The 22,535-nt window shown below is 43.2% G+C and overlaps 1 protein-coding gene across 3 annotated transcripts in view; it reads right to left on the bottom strand.

Moving 5' to 3' along the window:
- RALYL (RALY RNA binding protein like) overlaps nt 1-22,535 on the bottom strand; it is a 1,731,499-nt gene that overhangs the window by 34,068 nt on the left and 1,674,896 nt on the right. For all 3 annotated transcript variants that reach the window (XM_086965943.1, XM_086965944.1, XM_086965945.1), the window contains one exon: nt 7,263-7,435. In XM_086965943.1, coding sequence (XP_086822069.1) covers nt 7,263-7,435 — 173 coding nt within the window. The remainder of the gene's footprint in view (nt 1-7,262; nt 7,436-22,535) is intronic.

Here is a 22,535-nt window from a genome sequence, read left to right as displayed (position 1 = left end):
TTAAAGTAAGCCACCCCACTCTACTCTAATCTACTGTAAGCTACTCCACTCTATGCCACACCCTTCCGCCGTACAACACTGAACTCTATTCCACTCTACTCTTCTTCACTCCACTCTGTGCTACTCCAATTTACAGTATTCCACTCTGCGTCACTAACGTGTACGCTACTGCACTCGATACTGGTCCATTGTATGACACTCTTCTCCACTCTATATAACTCCACCTATAAAAGTCTATCACACTTCATGGCACTGTACGACATTCTGGGGCATATGTATGAGAAAATAGCAGAGCAACTCTATACTCCACTCTACGCCCATATACTCCAATGCACAACACTCTATTCCACACAACACTTTTATATATGACACAGGACTCCATTCTACTGTACAAGACCCCACTCCAATTTATAATAGCTTTCTACCTACGCTAGTACACTCCACTTCATGCCACTCAATTTTACGATACACCAATAAACTCTATTGTAGTTTACTCCACATTGTTACACCACTCGACTCTACTCCACTGTAGGAAAAGTTACCTCAATCTTTGCTACTATCCAACAATCAACTCTATGCATCTCAACTCTTTCACACACTACTGTACTCTATGGAACAACACCCTACTACACTGTATGTCACTCTCTGAGACTTTACCCCTGTCTATACCCCTTCACTCTACTGTACAACACTCAACTCCACTCTTGTACACTATGCTGCGCTGCCACTGCATCCCAATTTACTCCCCTGTACTCTGACACAGTACTCCACTCAACTCCACTACTCCACTCCACGCTACTCAATGCCATTGTACTCAATAACACATGCCAATTCACAGTACCACACTCTACAACACTGTACTGTACCCCACTCCACTCTACAAAAATCAGCTAAACAGTATGCCACTCTACTCTATTATAGTCTACATTACTTTCCAATACTGTACGACACCACACTACACTCCGACACTTTACTCAACAGTGTGCTACTCCACTCGACTGCACTACACACCACTATAGTATACACCACACCACTCCACTCTGACACTTTACACTATTCTACACTACGACACTCCAGTGCACTCCACTCAACTACACTTTAACCCACTCTATGCCACTGTACTAAACTCCGCTACATGCCACTGTTCAACACTCACTCCACTGTATGCAACTCTACTCTATGCTGTTCCACTGTATGCCACTCCACTGTATGCTACTCTACTCCACTTAATTTTATGCCAGTACACTGTACGCTGTTCCACTGTACGCTATTACACTTTACGCCACTTCATTGTAGGCTACTACATTATACGTTATAACATTTTACTCCACTCCAGTGTACAGTCTCCAACACAGTACGGTAAGCTCTCCACTCTAGTGTTGAGATGCCACTCCAATGTGTACGTTTTCACTGTACACTTCAAATTAAGCCACCACACTCTAAGATAATACACTGTACGCTACTCCACTTTACACCACTCCACTGTACACTACTCAACTCTATTCGACTCTATGCCACTCAACTCTTCTGCAATCCACTGTACAGTATTCCACTGTATGCTACTCCACCTTGCTGTAATTCACTCTGCGCCACTCCATTGTACTCCACTCTACTCCACTCTATATAACATCATTCCACTCTATATAACTGTTCTACATTCTAAGACACTGCTCCACTCTATGCCCATACACACTATGCTACTGTACTACACTTTTCGACACTCAATAACACGCCACTCAACTCTTCTCTTCTTTCTAAATTTAAACTACACAAACCTTAAAAATTCTAAAGTTATTGTTATAACTTTCATTTACAATGTATCCACCTCCTTCAAATTATTGTAAGTAATGGACCTCGTTACATTTTCAGCTCGCTAAACAGCCAACACTAACTATAGCTCGCCACGCTACCACTCACTGTGTTGTGACAAATAATGCAATTGTAGAAATTGTAAGTGATGTTATGATTGGTATGATTACAAATGCTATAGGTTATGTAGTATGCAAGGGTATAAACAGTGCATGGAAAAGGCATGAGTTATAGCGACTGTAGTGTGGTGAGTGAGGTGATCAGACATTGTTCAAAGATACCCAATTTATAGTAATTTGAAGGTGGTGCATAAATGATAAATGTATAAAGCCAATGTCTAATTGGCTTAATCAACAGTTCTTCTTCTTAACTTAGATCTCATCCTAGAGGCTGTTATATGTTGAATGCGAATTTACATCAGTCTTATTTTTAGATACATTATTTCTCACAAAAAGCTGAAATATAGGCTTTACTTGGACTAATGCCGAGCAACATCCGATCAATGCAAGGCCTTTCTGGGCCCAGACTTGGGACTTCCCCGACTCATAGCATTCCCGCCTTTGTTTAAAATGTATGATTGTGGGTTTGTTTAAGAGATTCTGTCGGAAGGGGGATGTCCTAATCACATGCCTTTTATTTGACTACAGGGAGGTAGCACATAAAAGTGGGCTTCTCTTTTGTATTGGCACCCCTAAGGGATTCATGTCAACTGCATGAAACCCCAATATGACAGGGCAGACATGACCATGCTCATCGTCACAGGTGGAGGAAAGGACATGGTGAGTGAATCTCTCCTAGACCTCTTATCCCACAATGCCAAGAATGGATCAGTCTATGGAGTAGTGCTCTCCCTTACACTGAAAAAGCAGCAGCTATTGTTGGGGTAGGTTGCTCGACTCCTTAATGGATTTTTTTGTATTGGGGACATTGCGTTAATTAACATTTTCTCAATTTTCTAAATTGAAGTGGTATTTTTATAGTGTTTTATTGTTGAATTTTTAAGCGTTCTTGTACTTTTAAATGCTTTACACATTATTTTACATTAAGCCTATCTGCTCCTTGGCTACCAGGGATGAAGCTCAGGTGTAAACGAACAAAAATAGTGTCATTATTACATGTGGTGGATTACCATCCACCCCCACTATTATTCCTCTTTCACAAAAGGGACAAGTACCCATCTTTGCTTTCAGCCACTTTTCACATGAATAGTATAAGTAAAATGACTCCAGTTTTGTCTGAACTTTGACCCGTGTGCAATAGAGTGCAATAATCAAATTTAGCAGTAATGGGTTAACTACCATCAATCCAATTTTGACCACAGTCTTAATCAATCTACCCTGTCACAAGCTGCACTTAACTGAACAAAACAGCAATAGAGGTTTTACTTGTTTGTTGATAGGGTGAATTCGGCCATCAACAAATGAGACATGGGATTTTCGATTGTGTATTCACCTTTGCAAAAGGCAGTTTGTGTGAGAGTTAATAAGTGTTCTTCTTGAATCCAAGTTTCCAATTCAAGTGGTGTAGCAGTCCGAAAAAGTTTACTTTCTGCATCTGATAATGCAATTAATCTGTAGTTTACTGGTATCTGTAAAAATCGTGATTTTTGTGACAATGGATGTCACACGTAGCATTGTTTAACACTCAGAAAGGTTCTGCAGAGATGTACATTAAAGAAAAGATTGAACACCTCATTTTGAAAGGGCTGCCTCCTGGGTGCCAATTATACACCTGGTAAATACCATGTGCGCAGGCGTCAGTATTTATAAGTGTCTCATTCTGTATTCTGCTGGCAGCAGTGCAAAGCCCATTAGATGGTGCAATGTGGTGTTAGAATCAATCCCTGCTCAATCTTCCACAAACAGATTCGAATACAGCCAACAACTATTGGTAATGATTAATTAAGATTCTACTAAAACACATTTGCTTAAGTGATCTAGGTAATATTGCAAACAAATTCAAAGACTGCTGGTTCCAAACTGTTCACATGATTTGGCACTTTAATATAAAATATCCGAATGTATGTTTGAATGTTTCTCTAAATTATTAAGGGCCAGATGTATGACTATTCAGTTTAGCGAGTCGCAAATTGCGACTCGTACTTTGCGACTCACTACACTGAATGTACAACAGTGTCTCAACAGTGTAGCAATTCCTAATGGGGTCGCAAATTGCATGCCTCACCAATTTTCATGAGACAAGCGCAATTTGCGACCCCATTGGGCATGGCTAGCACTCACAGGGATGGTGGCCTGCTGGGGTCAGCAGACCACCATGTCTGTGACTGCTTTTTCAAAGCAGTTTTTTTTTTTAAATGTAGCCCGTTTTCCTTCAAGGAAAATGGGATGCATTTAAAAAAGAAAAACTAAACTTTTCAGTTTCATTTTTTAAGGGCAGGCAGTGGAGAAGTGTGGCTCAATGATTAGAGCGGCGGACCCTGATGCAGAGGTCTAGCCCGGGACCAGGGTTCAATTCCCTGCCTCGGCGGGTCTTGGGCTCAAAATTCCACGGACCTGATAATTCTCGCCTCGGTGCCTATTCCAATCATGAAGTCCCCCTCTGCAACTCTGGGCAATAGCTTGCTTAATCTCCACAACGGCCCCCACAACGCTAAGGATGCCTGGCCTCCACCTTGGGGGTGCCCAGGAGTGGATGCCTCACAGGAAAATCCAGGATGGGTTTCACAGCGGTATTGGTACAAGCGCCTTGAGACCCTTGCGGGTGAGTAGTGCGCTATACAAGTATCAATTTACAATTTACATTCTGTTCCAAGACTGCAATCTGAGAGACAGAGCTATGCCATGGTGCACACGTGTGCTCCGTGTTTGCCTATGATAACACAAATCAGCATTAGGGATACAGACAGCAGTACAGTTGGCCACCCAGAGCAAGGGTGCACGTCCATTACCAAGTAGAGGACTTTTCCGTCTCAACAAAGAGCAAACCTTGGCTCACAGTCATGTGCCTCTTGTCTCTCTGGGTTTTGACAGCATAGTCAAACAAACTTATTGCTTACAGGGCCAGACTGGGAACCAAAGCAGGTCCTGGTAAAGTTCTCGACTGGGCCCCCTGGGGGTTGGTGATGCGGTCGAGGTATTGGCCAGGCAATTTTGTTACAGGCCCCACTCTGGAGGATCACCGGGGAAACGCCCGGTGCCCACTATGGCCAGTCCGGCCCTGATTGCTTACAATTCAGATAGGCTTTAGTCAATCAGTCTTTTTCAGTGTGCCAGAGCAATTGGTATTTCAGAAGTGGCCGCACAAGCGTCTGTGGCCCCTTCTGTAATGCCAGAGAGCCCCAGGGGTGCGAAAAGTGGGCGCAAACGCCTGTTGCGCCCGCGGGGCCTTGTATTATACGGCCTCAGGTCACCCCTCTCTGCATTTCTTACTCCCGTTGCCCCTACTCTACGTATCTCCCTCCCTCTCCTCTCCTTCCAATGTGCGCTCCTCGGTCCCCCTTCATGCCCCCATCCCCGCAATCCTTGCCTCCTCCGGGAGCTCCTTGTTCCCTTCACTTGCATCTCCCTCCTGGCAGTTTCTAACAACTTGCATTCAATACTATCCTTTTTTTGTCAGTAGAGGGTCGGGTGGCAAATTATCTTCGTTCTATTCTTTCTACATCATAGAAGCTAAAGAAGGGCTAAAATCAATGTTCCGTAGTCATTTGATTTTTTAAAGAAACTTTTAAAAGAAACAAAAACAGGGCTGTATGAGAGGAAATGACTGCTTGCTTCAAAGCAGTTCACCTTTCTTTCCTTCTCTAGCTTTAATGTGCTTCAGCTACAATTCAACCCCAGACCTCCTGCCTTTGCCAATGCTTTATTCATATGTCAAAATGAGGGTAACTTCCTCGTCCGGTTACAAAAGCATATTACTGTTTTTCGGTTTTACATTCTTAGAGGAGCCCTTTGCACCAGTTCATCCGGTAGCTTAAAGAAAGAAGGATTCCCTAACCCGGTGGTTCCCAATTTGTGCACCGCGGCACCCTAGTGCGCCATCAAAACTAGCCAGGGGCGCCATGAACACAGTTTCGGAACCACTGTCAAGGCCTTTGACCTCTTCTTCAGAACTGCACGGCTCTGCTACCAAAGCTGCGAGATAATGACTTTGGGAGAAACATCAGAACAACACAATAAATAACTTTTCATTCACTGCCAAAAGGCACACCATGGGCTGCATAGAGTTATTGCTGCAAGGGGAAAACAGTCAGAGCTGTGCACAGAACAGATGACGTGCCTAACCCTGCCACCTTCACCTCTGCGTCAGAACGAAGCAGGCAGGAATATTTGGAAACCCTCTGTTCATGTTTCTGCATTCTTTTTCTCTCTCTTCACGAAGGACTGCCTGAGATGTGCATCTTGCAGCAAAAAAAGTCTTACGATGCAGACTCCCCCCCCCCCCCCCCCCCCCGAATCTTTTAATAACTTCTTGGCTCCGATAATTGTTTTGAACCAAGATTTGCACTATCTAGTCCCAAAAGGTATGGTTTTTTCCTCCACAGTACAGCTTTTGTATTTAGGTATCCTCAGTCTTTAACTTTACCAGTTAAATACAAATATTTAAAATGATTAAATAACAAAGAGTTTCGGTTAATTGCCTGCTACCCATGAATAGTCAGGGTCGTACATGGTCTATTATTGGGCCACCTTTTTGGGCATTCATCACAATACATTGCCTGCACATGCCTGTAAGGTTAACTTTGTTTTGAATGCACTTTGACTAAACCAATAAAAGTATTTTATTAAACAACTGTTATATATTTTTTAAGTTGCATCTATGATTATAATACCTTCATCAGCTCATTCACCGAGAACACTGATGTTCTCCCGAAGCCAGGGCATACACCACTCCCCCTCCCCCTCCCCCCGCCCACACACACACACACACTAACAAAAGTAACATAATGGGGAGCCGCGCTTTATGGCCAATAGGTCAAGGGAGCAGTGGATCGAAAAAGTTTGGGAACCACTGCCCTAACCCAAGTTGGGGAGGGGGGGGGGGGGAGAGAGGGGGTGAGAGATCACGTGGTGCAAATACGTGCTTTGTAAATACGCGAGCGCAGGTTACCATGCACTGCAGAGATGTAAGGCCTTCATTGTTACCTGAGGGAGATGCCACCACCACATGCATTGGGTGCACTCTTATGCACAGCACTGAGTAGGGGGCCACGTAGCCAGTATCAGATTTTGGCTTTCTTGTTACTTTCCGGCACAATGGTTACAGTGAGAAAGTGAGCAGGGCACAAGTCCTAAAAAACATACGTGGGGGCGCTGACGTCACGACAAGAAGTGACGTCATGAAATGTGGCTTGCACTCAGTTGCAGTTTATGGTTATCGAGCTCCCGGTAAAAGAAGTGTGGGGACGCCGTCCACCCGCGTGGTACCCCGACTTGAGCCCTGAAAGTGAGTGACTGAACTGTGGGTTATTGATACTGTGTGCGCGTGGCCCTCACCGGCTCGTTGCTGCCCTCGTCGTCGAAGTCCTCATCCAGCCCGTCGGTGCCGTCCTCGCCGTCGGCGATGGTCCCTCCGTCACCAGCTTCCTCCGTGGAGTTCTCCGCGTGCTCGGAGGCGTACTCCTCCTGCAGTAACTGCAGGTGGTGCTCGATCTGCTTCTTGTGAGCGCCTGCAAGGAGAGCACATTGCAGTTATTTCCCCAGATTTCGCATCTCGCTTCTTTCGTTTATCACCATTAGACTGCAGACTTCAACTGAACTCTTTGGGGAATAAAACAACTGTTAAATATGGACAAATAAATTGTAGTTTCATGCGTTTCTTTAAAGATAATGAACAACGTAATTTGCCTATTGGCAACAATTTGCCAGTTTCCCTACTGAACCTATTTGAGGCACGCTTTTACGACTTCGTGCTTTGTTTGACAATTTGTTTTACATTCCCAAATCCCTTAGAAGAGGTATAAAGGCATTTTTTCTGCACAAAAATAAAGTAATGGTCTAGTTATGATTTAATCAATTGTAGAAAGTTAAACTAATAACAGCAGCACTCGTAAAGCCTGTTTATTAATGAAACGTTTGGCCCTAAACTCATTAGTGTTGCTGTATTATTAAAAATACTCCTACCAACGTCCAGTCACATCTGCTGTACGACTTTTAAAAGTCACAGTTAATACATGCACATTCTTAGGAAACAACCCGATGCAAATTGTTTTGAATTACAAATTAGGTGAGCAAAAAAACATAATTTCCGTGGTAAATCCCATTGCGGATTCAGATAATTCTGAATATTTACATGCAAATCATAATGACATTTGCTTGCAGCGAAATAGCTATAGGAGGAGGCGTAAAAGTTGATAAACACTTAGAAGCTCACGTTTGCAGGTAGTTTTCACCCTGACAGTGCTCCTATATTTACTCATGTCAAGGGCTGGAGTAAATTATTTTTTAGAGTAGGAACGTGGAGGGGAGACCCGCAACACCGATGGGGATTCCTCTAGGGAAAAATATGTTTTCTCATGACGAAGTAAAAAAAGACGTTTTCCAGTGCAAATGCAATTTTGCCTCTGTGAAAAATTGTACATTTGCTCCGAACATACCGGTGACACTTGTGAGAAAATGTGCTACTTTTTCAAACCTTTGTGAAACATGCCAACATCTACCTACACAGTGGGGCCCAGTGCTGTCTACAGGAATGTACCTTGTGTGAACCCAGGATTCAATGACAGGAAGTGGCCACCGCTCCTCAACATAGCATGCCCCTGGGAATCCTTAGAGCATGTAAGGACATGATCATATGCTAACTGTATATGATAACCTTATTTTTAGGTACTGGTTCAATTTTGAGTGGAAGTTTAAACTGTGTGACCATAGCACGTCCATTAGCTGGATTTGTGCTGGGAGCATTTGCAGAAAACAATACTACAGTAAACCCCAAAATTTGTAGTATAGCTCACGGCTGCAACAAAACGGGGGATCCCAGCCTCAGCTCCTTTGCAGCCAATCTAGCAGAAAACGTTTGCCTGATTAGCATCAGGGAAGATGCCAGGGCTGAAGTAGTACATAGTATTTGATCTAACAAGTAGCCTAATATGAAGACTCTGGAAACCGGTCTAATCAATGCCTGTCCAGAAATAAACATTGCCAGCATCCAAGAGTTAAACACCTACATTGGTGTTGTTCTCCTGTGGTTGGCAAACATCTTGATCTCTTCCTAATGAAACCATATTACCAGTGGCCTTAAAATACTCTTACCACACGGAGTGATGGGGGAGATTCATGTGTACAATCTTAAGCATGCGTCTAACCATTCAGATTTATGTTTTTCCCAAATTGTAAATATTGGCCGTCTGGAGCCATAGATTAGCAATACAATGGACAAACAAATTCCCATCTGCTCATTTATACTTCACTCAGCTGGTCTAGGAACAGGTCAGAATTCCTGGAGTGATCTTGGACTCCACCCTAACCTTCATCTGATTACAACACCTTAATTAACGGGACACATTTCCAAGTGCACGGTCAGTGAAATAATCCAAACTCAGATGACAATGTTCTACTCAGTCATGAAGTGCACTGGAGCATTTTATGCATTTGAACTAGAAACCATCTCTGTTTTTCAAATGAACTAATAGTACTGCAATATCATGAGAAATCTATCATGGCCAGCAGTATTGGTGGCTGTCGCTAGGCTTTTAACCTGGTTGCCTCCTTACAAATTATGCTTGAACGGTCGCTTTCTAAACCTTAAGTACCATACAGGTTTTGGCCATGTTTTGTAGGGTGTTTTGGAGTCTTATAAAATCTTGATGATGATGTTCAAGCCTTCAAAGAAGAACTGATCTTTGAGCTATACTTTCTATCTCATTCCTTCTTTAGTCAGGGATTCAGTTTGTTTTTCTATTTCCCATTTCTGGTGGCATTCAAATTGTGACAGATAGCAGCATCAGCAATAGAGGATTTTGTCTGAGCTCAAGTTTATTGGGATGGTATCTGGCAGTGAACAGTGTGAAGGAATTCAGTCTAACTGGCGTGACATCTCTAATTTTTGTATATCTCCACATGTGGAAAGCAAGATTAAATATCTTGGGTTGGCTAAATAAGTCACAGAGGCAACCTCATCAGGCCTAAGCCAAGGAAATACAGGAGGGACTGTTCACTTGCAAAAAATTCTCTCCCCTACGATTCTGAACTCTATCTCCACTCATGTCTGGCAATCTCTATCACTTCTGCTCTTCACAAAAAAAACTGAAGACCCGCTCTTCAAGATAGATCTCAACCATGTGTAACTACGGGATGATGGATCGCAGCTGGAAATTTCTCTTGTGATGTCTGTATACCCTTCTGTCCTATCTAGTAGAAGAAGCAGATGCTGCCTGGACTCCAGAACGTCTAGTTCTGGGACTTGCAGGGTTAACAGTTGTTCTGGGCATCTGTGGACAGGGTCTGTATTAATAAAGCTGTGATCAAAAACCATTGTCAAGGCCAGTTGAAGTTTATTACATTGGTGACGTACCCTGACCCAAAACACGAACAGCTAGGACTTTCATGCACAGCTGCATTAGGCGTGACTGGTGTGCAAGAGGAAGAATTCATAGAACTGTAGAAGGTTCATATTTGTGTAAACCCAAATGCAAGAAGTGTTTGTGTGGAGTAGGGCCTTGCCTGAGGCATGTTCTGGTATCAGAGGTAGGTTCCAGTTATCTGACTGTGAAAATTAAGATGATGGTGGAGAGAGCGAAGCTACCGGTGGTATGCATGTGCTGTAAATTCCACAATGTGTCATGCCAACATTTTGCCATCTGAGCAAGTAATGTGCTCAAATAACTCCTGAAAGCAACATCATTGTGCCTACAAGATGCGCAAAGTAGCCATTTTGTGGTGTTGGGATGTAATAAATGTGCTCATGACAATGTAGTATAAACTGCAATTCTCGTGCTTTTCAGCCATAGTAGCTAACTGAGAAGCTCTCGCCTTGCGTTTTACGAGTATCGCCATGAAGGACGGATAAAACAATAAGCAGGCGTTTATGGTGCAGGAGGAGCACCCATTCATCATTGCCGGTTGGGAAGTCCCACTGGTTGGCACTTTTTAAACATTGCTATTGAAGTGTTGTCCTTGTGGCCTAAAAATGCAATGACGGGCCCATCATTCTGAGCTCAAAGTACTCTGGAAACGTATGAGCAGGAGGCACTGTGGAAACCTTCCCAAGTTTGGGTTTATGAAGTTGTGCTTCTGATATGACATTCTGTCTGGAACTACAAGCTGTCTGTGCATCGATTGTCAGTAAACTTGGAATTGAGCAAACACCTCGTCGTGGGGCTCCTGAAATACAGTGGTAATTGTTGTGGGAGCAAAGAATGCAGTGTGTTTCAGCATTCCCCCTTATCTTTCGCTCACAAGAGCCTCTCATCAAATGGGCTAAACGGAGGAAGTTTTTTTTTTTAATTATACCCATTTGAGTGCAAAACATATCACTGTGTAGAAGAAGCTGACTTTGCTGGTGCATTGCCTAGGTGTAGGATGACAGGAGGCGTTAGTTGTTCTACAAGAATTAGACAATGTGAGGCATGTTGTTTTAATAATTTAGAAAGGGGTTTGAAAAAACATGGCTTTTGGTCATTATGATTTTAGAGTGATCTCATTTGGACAAAAGGACGCAGGGAGAATGTGAAAGTGTGGAAGAATATGTGACAAGTTTAAGTTACTGCTACTTGTAAATATTGGGTGCTAACTGAACAGTATAGATACGACCTATTTCAACTGCAAAGAGCAAAGACTAATAGAGGTGCCTGCAGCAAGGGCATATGGCTGCTGACAAGGATTGCCTCGTGCAAAGGGATGTGTACAAAAGATGTGGGAAGAGAAGCCATTTCTTAAGTGTTGCCCCTTATCCTTGGTGCAGTTCTGATGCAGGAATCAGAGGAATGGGAGATCACCATCGCATTTGCTTCAAGGTCATTAAAGATGACTTAGTCCAATTGTTGTGTCATTGGACGAGAGGCTCTTGTGGTACACTGGGTCCTAAAGAAGTTCAAGAATGTTTACTAAGAGAACTCATCAGCCTTTGCTTGAGATCTTTAAATCTAAAAGTTTGGACATGGTCTCAACTAGAATTCGAGTTTGGGTTATTGATCTCAAAGAGTTTGGTTGTTATGGTAGTATATTCCCGAAGTACACAAAAGTGTGGCTGATTTTCTGCCTATATTGGTGCATGTAGAACTAGGGATTGATGAATAATTTGTTTAGGATGATGAAATGTTTGAGTGTGTATGTGTGATCACTGAGGCGGTAGTGAGTGAGGATGTGTGGAGAAGAGAACTGTATGGGGATGTTGGTCTAAAAGAGGTTGTGTCGAAACTGGCTTATGGATGGGTTAAAAGGAAGGAAAAGAGTGATGGTTTGAGACCATTTTGGAATGTGAGAGATGAGCTTTGTGTAAGACATTGCCTTCTGCTTTGTGGGACCACAATGATTCTGCCCAGTTCTCTGCGAGAAAAAATTGTGAAACTGGGTTACGCTGATCATTTACTCATAGTCAAAACTGAGCAATAAATACAACAGGATTCTTGGTAGTACAGATTTTATATGATGGTTGAGGTGGAGGTGCAAGATTGTGCAGAATTTTCCAACACTGAGAAGGTATTGAGAACAAATAACCCATCCATGCAATAAAAATGTGTTCTTCACCTAGATTGGAAAGAGGTTACAATCGACTTAGTCGGTTAATTACCTGGGGAACATGCCATCTCTTACCTATTTGCATTGGCGTTTTTTGTTTATCAAATGTTCAGACGTTAAGTGTGTGAATAACACAAGCACAAAGGGTGTTATTAAATTTCTGGAGGAAATTTTCCAAAGGTAGTGTTTGCCTAAATCACTGCTGTCTGACAAGGGGGTCCAGTTTTGCTCTAAGGAGGTGGAGGAGCTCCAGCTGCATTTGGAGTGATGCAAAAAATAATACATTGTATGACCCTCACATTTATGGGGTGGGTGACTGTTTTAAGAAGACCATGAAGATGGAAATTCAAATTGCCACAGCCAAGGGACAAGGACCTACCTTGGAAGGGAGAATTAAAGAAAAAATTGTCTGCCTCCAACAAATGGGAGCTCTACGTTTGACTTATTGAGAGGAAGGAGTCTGAGCATGTTGATTTCTCTAGGTTGGATGTTGTGGTCAAAGGAGGGTGCTGGAGTTTCATGCAGCGATTTATGGAGGAAGAGTCAGGTGAGAAGGTAGGGGGAAAGAAAACATATATATAATTCCAAGATTTTTTGCAAGAACCACATTAGTAGGGTGGGAGATTGGTTTAAAGTAAGGTTACCCAAAGGAAGTGTGCCATGATCCAAATATTCCCATCTCATGAAAGTGGTTAAATTGTTTAAAAATGCAATAAAAACTAATAATAATAAGATCTGAATTTTGAGTCAAATGATAAGGTGACAAAGGACATCATAGGGTGGCAAAAACAAGAACCCAGGAACGTTGTTCCTCTGAAACAGTCTTTGGTACTTGCAGAAAATGTCTGAGAACACACCGGATGTCTTCTCACCTGTGGGACTACATGTGAGCTTTGGAACTGTAACCAGTAATGTGATTTTGAATCATTGTTATTTATATGGGCCCATGCTTGGATTGTTGGGGCCATCCTTGCATTTTGATGTAATTTTCTTTTTTGTTTTGTTTTGTATACATTTTTGTGTGTTCAAAGAGCTTCATTTGTGCAAAGGGAAGAAGTGTGGTATTTTGCAGAAGGAATGGAATGTTTTCTGGACACTTGAAAGCCTGGTTTTGAGAGCTCTTACCAAAAACCATTATAAAGTGTCCCATTGCTTTATAGCTGGGATTGTAATTTTAAAATCCCCAACCAAGTGATGTGTGTTTCGAGTGGGGAGCAGGTGAAGGAGGTTGTGGTGGGTGGAGAAATACTAGTAATGTTCTTCTCTAAACCCTCACGGGTCATGAAATACAGAACATGCTTGTGTGGTAAGGTGTTTATGACACATGCAGACCATTGATTACCTTTTGAGTCATCTGGAAACAGCAATTAGGCACACTTTGATATGGACACCAGTGTGACACATCGTTTAAGGTCTAATGAAACCCATCAGCTAAAGCGACTGGGTGGCTGCGGGGGCCACATGAGAGATTTGTATAAATGCAGTTTTAGTAAGTCGGCTGCCTCTCCACCTGCACTCTAATAGTTTGTCAACAAAAGGCATGTGGTGGCAGAAAGGAGGGAGAAGAAAGAGAACTCATTGACGTCAAATAAGCACAGTTTTCACAAATTTCAAGAGGCAAGACCTGGAAAAGAAATTCGTCCCGTGGCATAAATTTCATGTTCTAATGATGTACTTTATTTAATTTTAAACAAGTCAAAACCACTTAAGCGATGATTTGCCATTGACAGCTTTGATGTTTTTATTCTACATGCTAAATTACTTGGTTGCTCTGCTATCAGCATCCTTGTCATTTAGCGCATTGGATGAGACAGCAATTATATTTTCTGAAATTAGTGCTTTAATTGCTCGTTAATCGCCCTTTCAGCAGAATGTAGCATATGCTTGGAAAATGATACGTTCTATAAATATATGTGCTGTTTTGTCGCTAAGAGGTGAGCTGAGAGTGCTCCTTGATGAGTGCAGCTCTTTGCACTCCGATCCTCCATATTATATTCATAAACACGCAGAATTTATGAGAAGCAGAACCATACTCCGATGGGTGGACCGGATGAGCTTTATGGGAGATTGGGTCCTTTCAAACCTTCAATGTTCCTGAAAGGGTCAGTGCCTTTTCTGACGCAGAAGTAAATTACCATGGGGATGGTTAATAAGCGACTAAAGCCAACCACAAGTGGTCGAAAACATAGAGTCCAGTTGGGTATGAGCAGGTTTCTCGTCCTTTCATCAAGAGAGTAAATAGAAATCCCAATAAAGCACGTCGGCGCACGCATTTTAAGATATCCAATTTGGACCAACTTGTTTACACCGCAATGAAGAAATGTTACAACACAAGTAATGAGAACGGAGAGCGTGAACCAATCCACCCAGCACCTCACTCAAAGAGTAAGAAGTATTGGCTTGGCCCATAGGTCTGGCTTTGTAGCACAGCTTTGGTCACTGTGTGTGTGTGTCACAACTTGGAGCTGAGTGGTATCCCTGAACAACGCTCTCTACCGTTAAGCACAGTGCACAACGGATCTCCTGGATAACAACTGGCACAGACTGGGATGTCACTGAAAACAACTGGTGTTTAACCAGCTCAAGGGATCTCGTTCTATTGCCTTCAGCACGATGGTAAGCTGTGCGTTCACACCAGGACTGCTAGCTCTCACATATACACACAGACCTTTTAGTGTGGAACCTTAACACCTTGAGCCATTTGGTTTTGATGACATTGTTACAGTCGCAGGAGAGCCTCTAGAGAGCTTTAATGCATTGAAGAAACAAAACATACATTTACCCAAACATTACTCACGGGTGAACACCGCGATGATGGTTTTGTTATGTTTGCAGTGTTTGCTAAATACCTGCTACTGCCACCACTGCCCCAAGCGTTTGATCTGCTGGGTTACACACAGCCATCATTTGGCTACGCATGTATACAAGGCAAATAATAATGCTCTGGGTTGCCACTGTTATTTAGGCGCTATATGTACATGGTTATTTAATAGCACTTTCTAGAGCTAGTGCAGATAAAGTGCAAGATATCCTCAGGGCCTTCCTAACTCAAAGGATTGAAAACCAACTCCATAGTAGTGATGAAATGCGATTGGCCCAGGATGGCACATTATGGGCAAGTAGGAGTGGTGTGGCTCACTGGTTAGAGGCGGCAGACCCGGGAGCAGAAGTCGGCCGGGACCAGGGTTCAATTCCCGACGCGGCAGGGTTGTGGACTTTGGTCAGCGAACTCAATAATTCTCGCTTCGGTGCCTACTCTAATTCAGGGGTCCCACTCGGCAACTTTGGGCATCAGCTTGCCTAATCTCCACAACGGCCCCTCCAACGCAGGGGATGCTTGGCTCCACCTTGGGGACTCCCAGCAGGGACCATCCCACAGGGAACGCCAGGACGGGTTCCCCAGCGTTACACAGCGCCAGGAAACCTCCGGGTAACAGTGCGCTTTACAAGCTCAAACATAATAATAGGAAAGCTGGGATTTGACTGTGGTCCCTTACCTTCAGAGTCAATGCCATGTCCTCTTCTTCCAGGTAATTGATGGGCAAAAGGTGAAGGATAAAGTACGCAACATAACGCTTTAAGGCACGCTGAATGATTCCGGCTCCAACACAATATTCCTAATACAGGGCTTCATTGCATGAGTTCTATTTTAATTTTTAATCTACAATTAAGATATGAATTTTGATATCCCTGTGGGGAGTCTGAACTGAATCCACTGTTCCCTTCAGCCCAACCACTCATTGTTGTCATTAAATTGGGCTGACCAGAATGTGACCCAAAGGACACTATAGCTTTAGATTGGAAAGCTTCACACAATGACTCCAGTCTCAGAAGTCACAAGGAGCAGGAAGCGAGGCAGAAGAGACAGTCTCACCCCAGTGCATACGACCATACAGGAGGAGGTAGAAGCAGACCATAGGTAAGATACTACCCATCGCGCTTGCAGGGAGGAGAGCGCAGGTGAAGCCCAGACCAGTCCAAGAGCAGAACAAAGGTATAATGCTAAGACCACACTGTGGTAAGCAGAATTGAAAATTGGAAGCATAAGGCACCATAACTGTGCTCTGTGACAACACAGTGGGTATCCTATTTTTGTTGCAATGATAATCCCAAAAGATCCACTTGCCTCATCACCGGACTCAGACCGTGCAGGGGGTGCTGGTGGCAGCCGGATGGCCATCCTTGTGCAGAGTCCACTCTTGTAGGAGTCGGTGCTTTAAAGAACACGGTGAAAACAGAACTTATTTCTGTACAGGTAGGGTGCGATAGCACCATCATAAAGTCAACCTGCATCGGTGCCTGTGTGTACTCGTGTGAAGCCATACGGACTATCAATATGAGATTCAGGATGTTCCTGCTGTGAATAATAAGATTGCAGACTGTCTGAGTCATTTACCCTTGCCTTTTGAGAGGTACAGGAAGATAACTGGTAGGAGTTGAGAGAGGCTTGGACTGGTGCAGTAGGAAAGGATGCTGAACAAAATACGAATGGAGTGAAGGTAGCGCAAAGATAAACAATCAAAATAAATGAATGTCTTGGTGATGGGTGAGTGGTCTAAAAAAGTATTGGATATAGATTATCGTTGTTTTTGTGTAGTAAGCGATTAACCATCGGGTTCAAGGTGAAAGGTTTCTGTGTGGGAAAAGGGTTGTTCCACTTAAAAAGTTGAGGAGAAGAATGACAGATTTTGCCACGAAGGACATCTAGGAATTGTTAAAACTAAAAAAGAAGTCCAGAAATTATATTGGCAGCCGGAAAGCATGAGGCGTGGACCAGATAGTTAGAAAGTGTTTGGATGTTAGAGTTTTGGCAAATCTCAAGTTATGTTAAAACCCTTTTCGCTTTCTTTACAGAGCCCTGGAACAGCTTGCGAGCCCATGGGGGTGAATATAATGGGACCTCTGGCTGAAGAAGAGGATAATAACACATGTGTCGCCATTGGCTACTTTTTAAAGTGGACAGAGGGGAGTTTTATAATGTGCTTATGCTTCTAGTGTGGTTACCTTTTTGGATGAAAATTTTCAGAGCAAAGGTTTACCCAGGAGGATATTCAGCAATAATCGTGTGCCGTTTAAAGCACATGAAATGGATTTTTTTTTTTTTACAGCGTAATCCAGTTGAGCATACATTTATTCATCATCCAGAGGGTAAGGGAGAAGTTAAAATGTTCAATTGCATCATTAAGGGTAGTTTACAAATGGGTAAAAGCAAGAAGAAGAAGTGAGTTGGAAGTGAGGAAAATGATTAGACTGTACGGAATTATTCAAAACACTACCGGGTACATTCCCTTCACTATAATGCATGGTAGAGTTCTGTTTATGTTATGTTATGTTATACTTTTATTTGTATAGCGCACGGCTACTCAGAAAGAGTGTCCCGGCGCTTTATGTAGGCAGCTCAGCAATTAAAAAACATAACAGCATAGGACAGAGAAATAAGAAAAGAAAAACAACCTAGAGGTTAAAAAGCCAGGTCTTAAGGCTCTTCCTAAACAGGAACAAATTGGGAGTACTACGTAGAGCCAGAGGTAAGGAATTCCACAGCTGGGGGGCACTGAGACTGAAGGAGCGACCCCCAGTGCGAGCCTTCCTCACTCGAGGGACCACGGCCGTGAACAAAGATTCCGACCGAAGTGAACGGACCGGGCGATAAAAGGCAAGCCTTCGCTGCAGGTACCTTGCTCCCGAGCCATAAAGTGCTTTATGCACCAGAGTCAGAGTTTTAAACATAATCCGCTTCCGGATGGGCAGCCAGTGAAGTGACTGCACCAACCCGGATGCTCTTGCTCGCCTATGAAGGCCAAAAATGGCGCTAGCCGCGGAGTTCTGCACCACTTGCAGCCGCTGAACAAGATAGTCCGGGAGCCCTAAATATAGGGCATTGGCATAGTCCAATCTGGAGCCTATTAAGGCTTGAACATTGATCTTTCTATGCTCTTCTGTAAGCAGAGGTAAGAACTTCCGGAGCATCTTCAAAATGCCAAAACAAGTGCCCGTCAGACCAAGGATAGGATAATTAGACGTAGGATAATTAGAGTTGGTAATCTGAATCCAGACAAATTAACTGATCTACAGACCTTATAAAGAACAGCTCTAAAAGGGCACAAGAAGTATTTTTATGTTATTTTATGTTTGTTACAAACTTCACCGTTCAGAATAATTGTTGTATTGTTAATGCTGTATTAGTGCGTTAAGGAAAGGGGATGCGTGTGTTCACCTGTATTGTTATGTAACATATGTTATAAGGAATACTAATCCAATTAGGTTCTACACAGTTTAGATTGTCAGCAAAGATTTATATGTAAAAAAAACAAGCTGTGGTTGAAGTTGTGTTGGGTGTAATGGTGGACATCTGCGACTGGAATAAGGTTTAACTTCAAACACAAACACCCTGGAAACTGTCCATTGTAGGGAACCAGGGGCTATGGGGCTTCAAGGGTGGAAAGGCCTTCAGTCAAAACAGTGTTAATACAACAAAGTCACCCGAGATCCAATTTATTCCTATATACCAACCAATGCTCCACCTCATGACTATGTACTTCTGGGCATACACAAAAATGTGACGGGATGTTCTCACATTCCACCAGGTGTCATGCTTCATCATAGGACTTCCCACACTCTTCAAAACACAGCTCGTTGAGGAGCAAGGCTACACCTGAAATCAGGGTGGCACTTCTAGATACGAAAGGACCCATAAAATATAATGATTAAAAACCAATGTGATATACCAAAATGACCTTTATATTTACATGGAATACCACTTGGTATTAGATAGAAACCAATGTGGGAATAAGGGGAATTAGTACTCCATCACCACACACACCGTCAACATGTTTCTGCCTGATGGCTCATGCAAGTCTGTGGCATTCTTCAGGACGAAAACACGGGATCCAAGTGAGGCAGCTTCAGATGTGGTTGCCACTGATCAATTCAGGGCTGGCCTTTGTCGACCCTTAACGATATTAGGCCCCTAGGTACATGTACACAGCCCATTTGGTAACGTGTATTGAATGGTTCCTGTATAGTCTATCTGCAACAGCCATGACCGTCAGGTACCTCAAATGGTTTTGAAGTACCTGAATTAATGTCAACATGCATCATGACCCTTGTGGTATTCTGGAACCTTCAATTGCAACACCTAGATTCTGTTCCTCTGAGTTAATGTATCCACTACACTAGGATTTGCTTCCTGGCGAAATTTGCTCAATCAATGCACTGATTACTTCAATTCTAGAAAATAAAAAAAACCTCTGAAATTGGATGTTTCTTGTGAATATTGCCACTTCTGCCTTTCTACATACCATGAAAAAATGGGACCATTCCAGTAGCGACCAGTGAAAAGCCCAATTAACTTGATGAACATGTTCCTCTGCAATTCACAGCACAGGTACGAAAAGTATTTCTTCAGTTACAGAAATATTCGCCACATCTGTAAGGGTAGCTGCCCAATTAGTATGGCCAATGACTGATTATCCCATTATAAATACATGGATATATAACAGAGTAGGGCCCCCAAGAGGCTATGCAATTATCTATTTCTTCAATAAATAAAATACATCTATTTGAGGCAGACACATTGGGGCCGATTCACAAAGGCATATAAGAAGAATACGTAAACGATTACTTCTAAATAAGGATTATTCATATGAAATTAGTAGAAATTGAATGTACTGTGCACCTGTTCCAAGTAAAAGGATGTAAGTAACTTCATGGGGAGCTTCTTCTCGAATGTGTATTATCGGAACACTGAGAACTCTGCCGAGTTTTTCCTTTGAAAATACTTTACCAAGCATATCTTATTGTTTTCTTTATTTCTTTATAAAGTTTTATATAGCGCAAACTTGATCCCGAAGGATATCAGAGCGCTTTACAATTTGAGGCAATTAAATAACTGCCAACCCATTCCCCTATAAACCCACATCCCACTATGGAACTAAAAATGCAAAATTACAACAAAAAAATTACTTGAGTAAAATAGTCACATGTATCTTTAAAAATAAGCCCCAAATAATCTGCTCTTCAAATTTTAGCAAAAATCGAAAAAGCATTTTCAAGCACGAGTAGTTTCTGTTTTTTAGGACCTCAGTCCTTTCAGGAGTCATCCGAAAAACGAGGTGGATTATCAGAGCGTAGATCAGAGGGGTACGAGAAACCGAAAAAGAACTCACAATACTCCTCTGACTTTATAATAAAAAAGGAAGATAAACCTAAACAGTCTGAGCCTCAATTCAAAAAGAAGAAGGTGGCTGGCTTTAAAATCAAGTAGGTCCTTTTTTTCAAGGCATTGTGTTGTTCTCCCCCCCAGTCCTAAGCCTGACATTGAACGTTTAATAGGTAGGGGGAGATCCCTTTTGCGTATTTTGCTTTAAAATCAAGCATGCCACGGATATTGAGAACACTGCTTCTGCGCAGGGAGTGGGCTCTGACCATGCTAGACAGTGCAGCAGCGGTCACAATAGTTTGTCGAAGCCTGGGTTTTAGAGGTCTCTCCTGTACAAAACAGTCCTGTGGAGAGTGGTGTTTTTTTTTTATTTGATAATTTTCCGGATACAATGTGTATTTACTAAACAGATTGCTTCAGGATAAACTTTAAAGTGGCTGTAGGCTGTTTTCCAATATAAAATTTGCTGTGTAGTATAATGAAATGCACCGCTATGAGACAGGCACAGGGTGGTTTCCTGTTCACCACATGGAAAAAGAAGCGGCAACTCCTCCATCATGGCGGAGGAGTGCTGTCCAACTGCAGACAGCCAGCAGAGGAAAAATAAAATTATAATAAAATAATTTTATTTTTCACTGATTATGTTGTGTCCAGGCCGAGTCTAGGGTGTGGCGGGCCATTCACTACGGACAGCAGCACAGAGGAGTGGTGGGCGCTGCAAGTACGCATGTCGGTTTGGTCGGCTGTCTTAGGCAGGCCAAACCAGCATGCACACTTAGATTTCTCCAAACCGAGCTGTAGGTGTAGAAGAGGCACATGCTCACTGTCCTTGAGCGAGTGTCAAACCAGCCCGCTCAGACCAATCCCATCGCTTCTCTCATGCTGGGTAATATCATTCCCAGCATGAGAGCAGCATCTGGATTGGTCGGTAGTCTGACAGCCTGTGCATTGCGGCCCATGGACTGCTGGGAGAAGAGAAGCACTGAAGCGGCAGCCAGCAGCTGCAGGTAAATATTTATTTTTTATATACTGTAGTCGATTCGGAAAGTAGGAGGCCTTCGGTCACAGCTCTGGTGATTAACTCCTGGCCATTCAGGGACACCAAAGAACTGCAGGCTGAGGTGAGGCGAATGAAGCCCTGTAGAGACCTCTGTGTACAGTTATGTTATGTGGGTTGTCAATAGTGGGGGCATATGTTAGCTCAAGTGTGAGAATTACCTCCTTTCCCCTCGTGAGCCTAAAAGTGCTTCTAAAATCCTACACTACTAGTGTTGGTTACTGAGGGGACCCCTCTCCTTGAAGTTAGAAAGTGCCATGGTTGGTGCGTTGTCGAGAATGGTCAGTGTGCAGGGCTTTAAGTGTGCCCGGTCCTGTCGGTGCTCAGTGCTGTCTCTTCCGGGCTCTGCATGTCTAGCCAAGATTTAGGGCAACTTCAGGAGCTGAAGAGCGAAGATACGGGCCTTGAGTCTAATGTGGAGGAAAGGGAAACCTCCCTTGATGATGATCACTTCACACACTCTCCACAGGTTACCTTGTTTTTTTTTCATGTCCCCACCAGAGAGCTGCACAAGATGGGGAGCAGAGGCCTTTGCACAGGCTCTCTGTTTATTTGTCTTTAAAACTTACAAGGGACTGAGCTCAACTCCCCATGGGCAGGTCATCCGCTAAGGCGGAGGAGAGTTGCCCCCCTGCTCTCAGATCAGAAAAAAACATAATGATGATAACCTTTTTATGATCATTTTATTTTTCTTTGCTACTGGGCTGGGTTGGGGCGGGGCAGGGCTGCTGATAAGGGGAAGGAGTGGTGTGCGCACACTAAGTGCGCATGACTGCTTGACTGGCCATCTTGGGCTGACCAAACAGTCATGCGCACTTTGCATGTGCCTCACCAGACTGCAACACATAGCCCAGCGAGGAACATGCCCAGGCTC

The sequence above is a fragment of the Lissotriton vulgaris genome, chromosome 4_1, assembly GCF_964263255.1.
Source record: "Lissotriton vulgaris chromosome 4_1, aLisVul1.2, whole genome shotgun sequence".
NCBI lineage: Eukaryota > Metazoa > Chordata > Amphibia > Caudata > Salamandridae > Lissotriton > Lissotriton vulgaris.
This window is presented reverse-complemented; position numbering and strand designations above follow the sequence as displayed.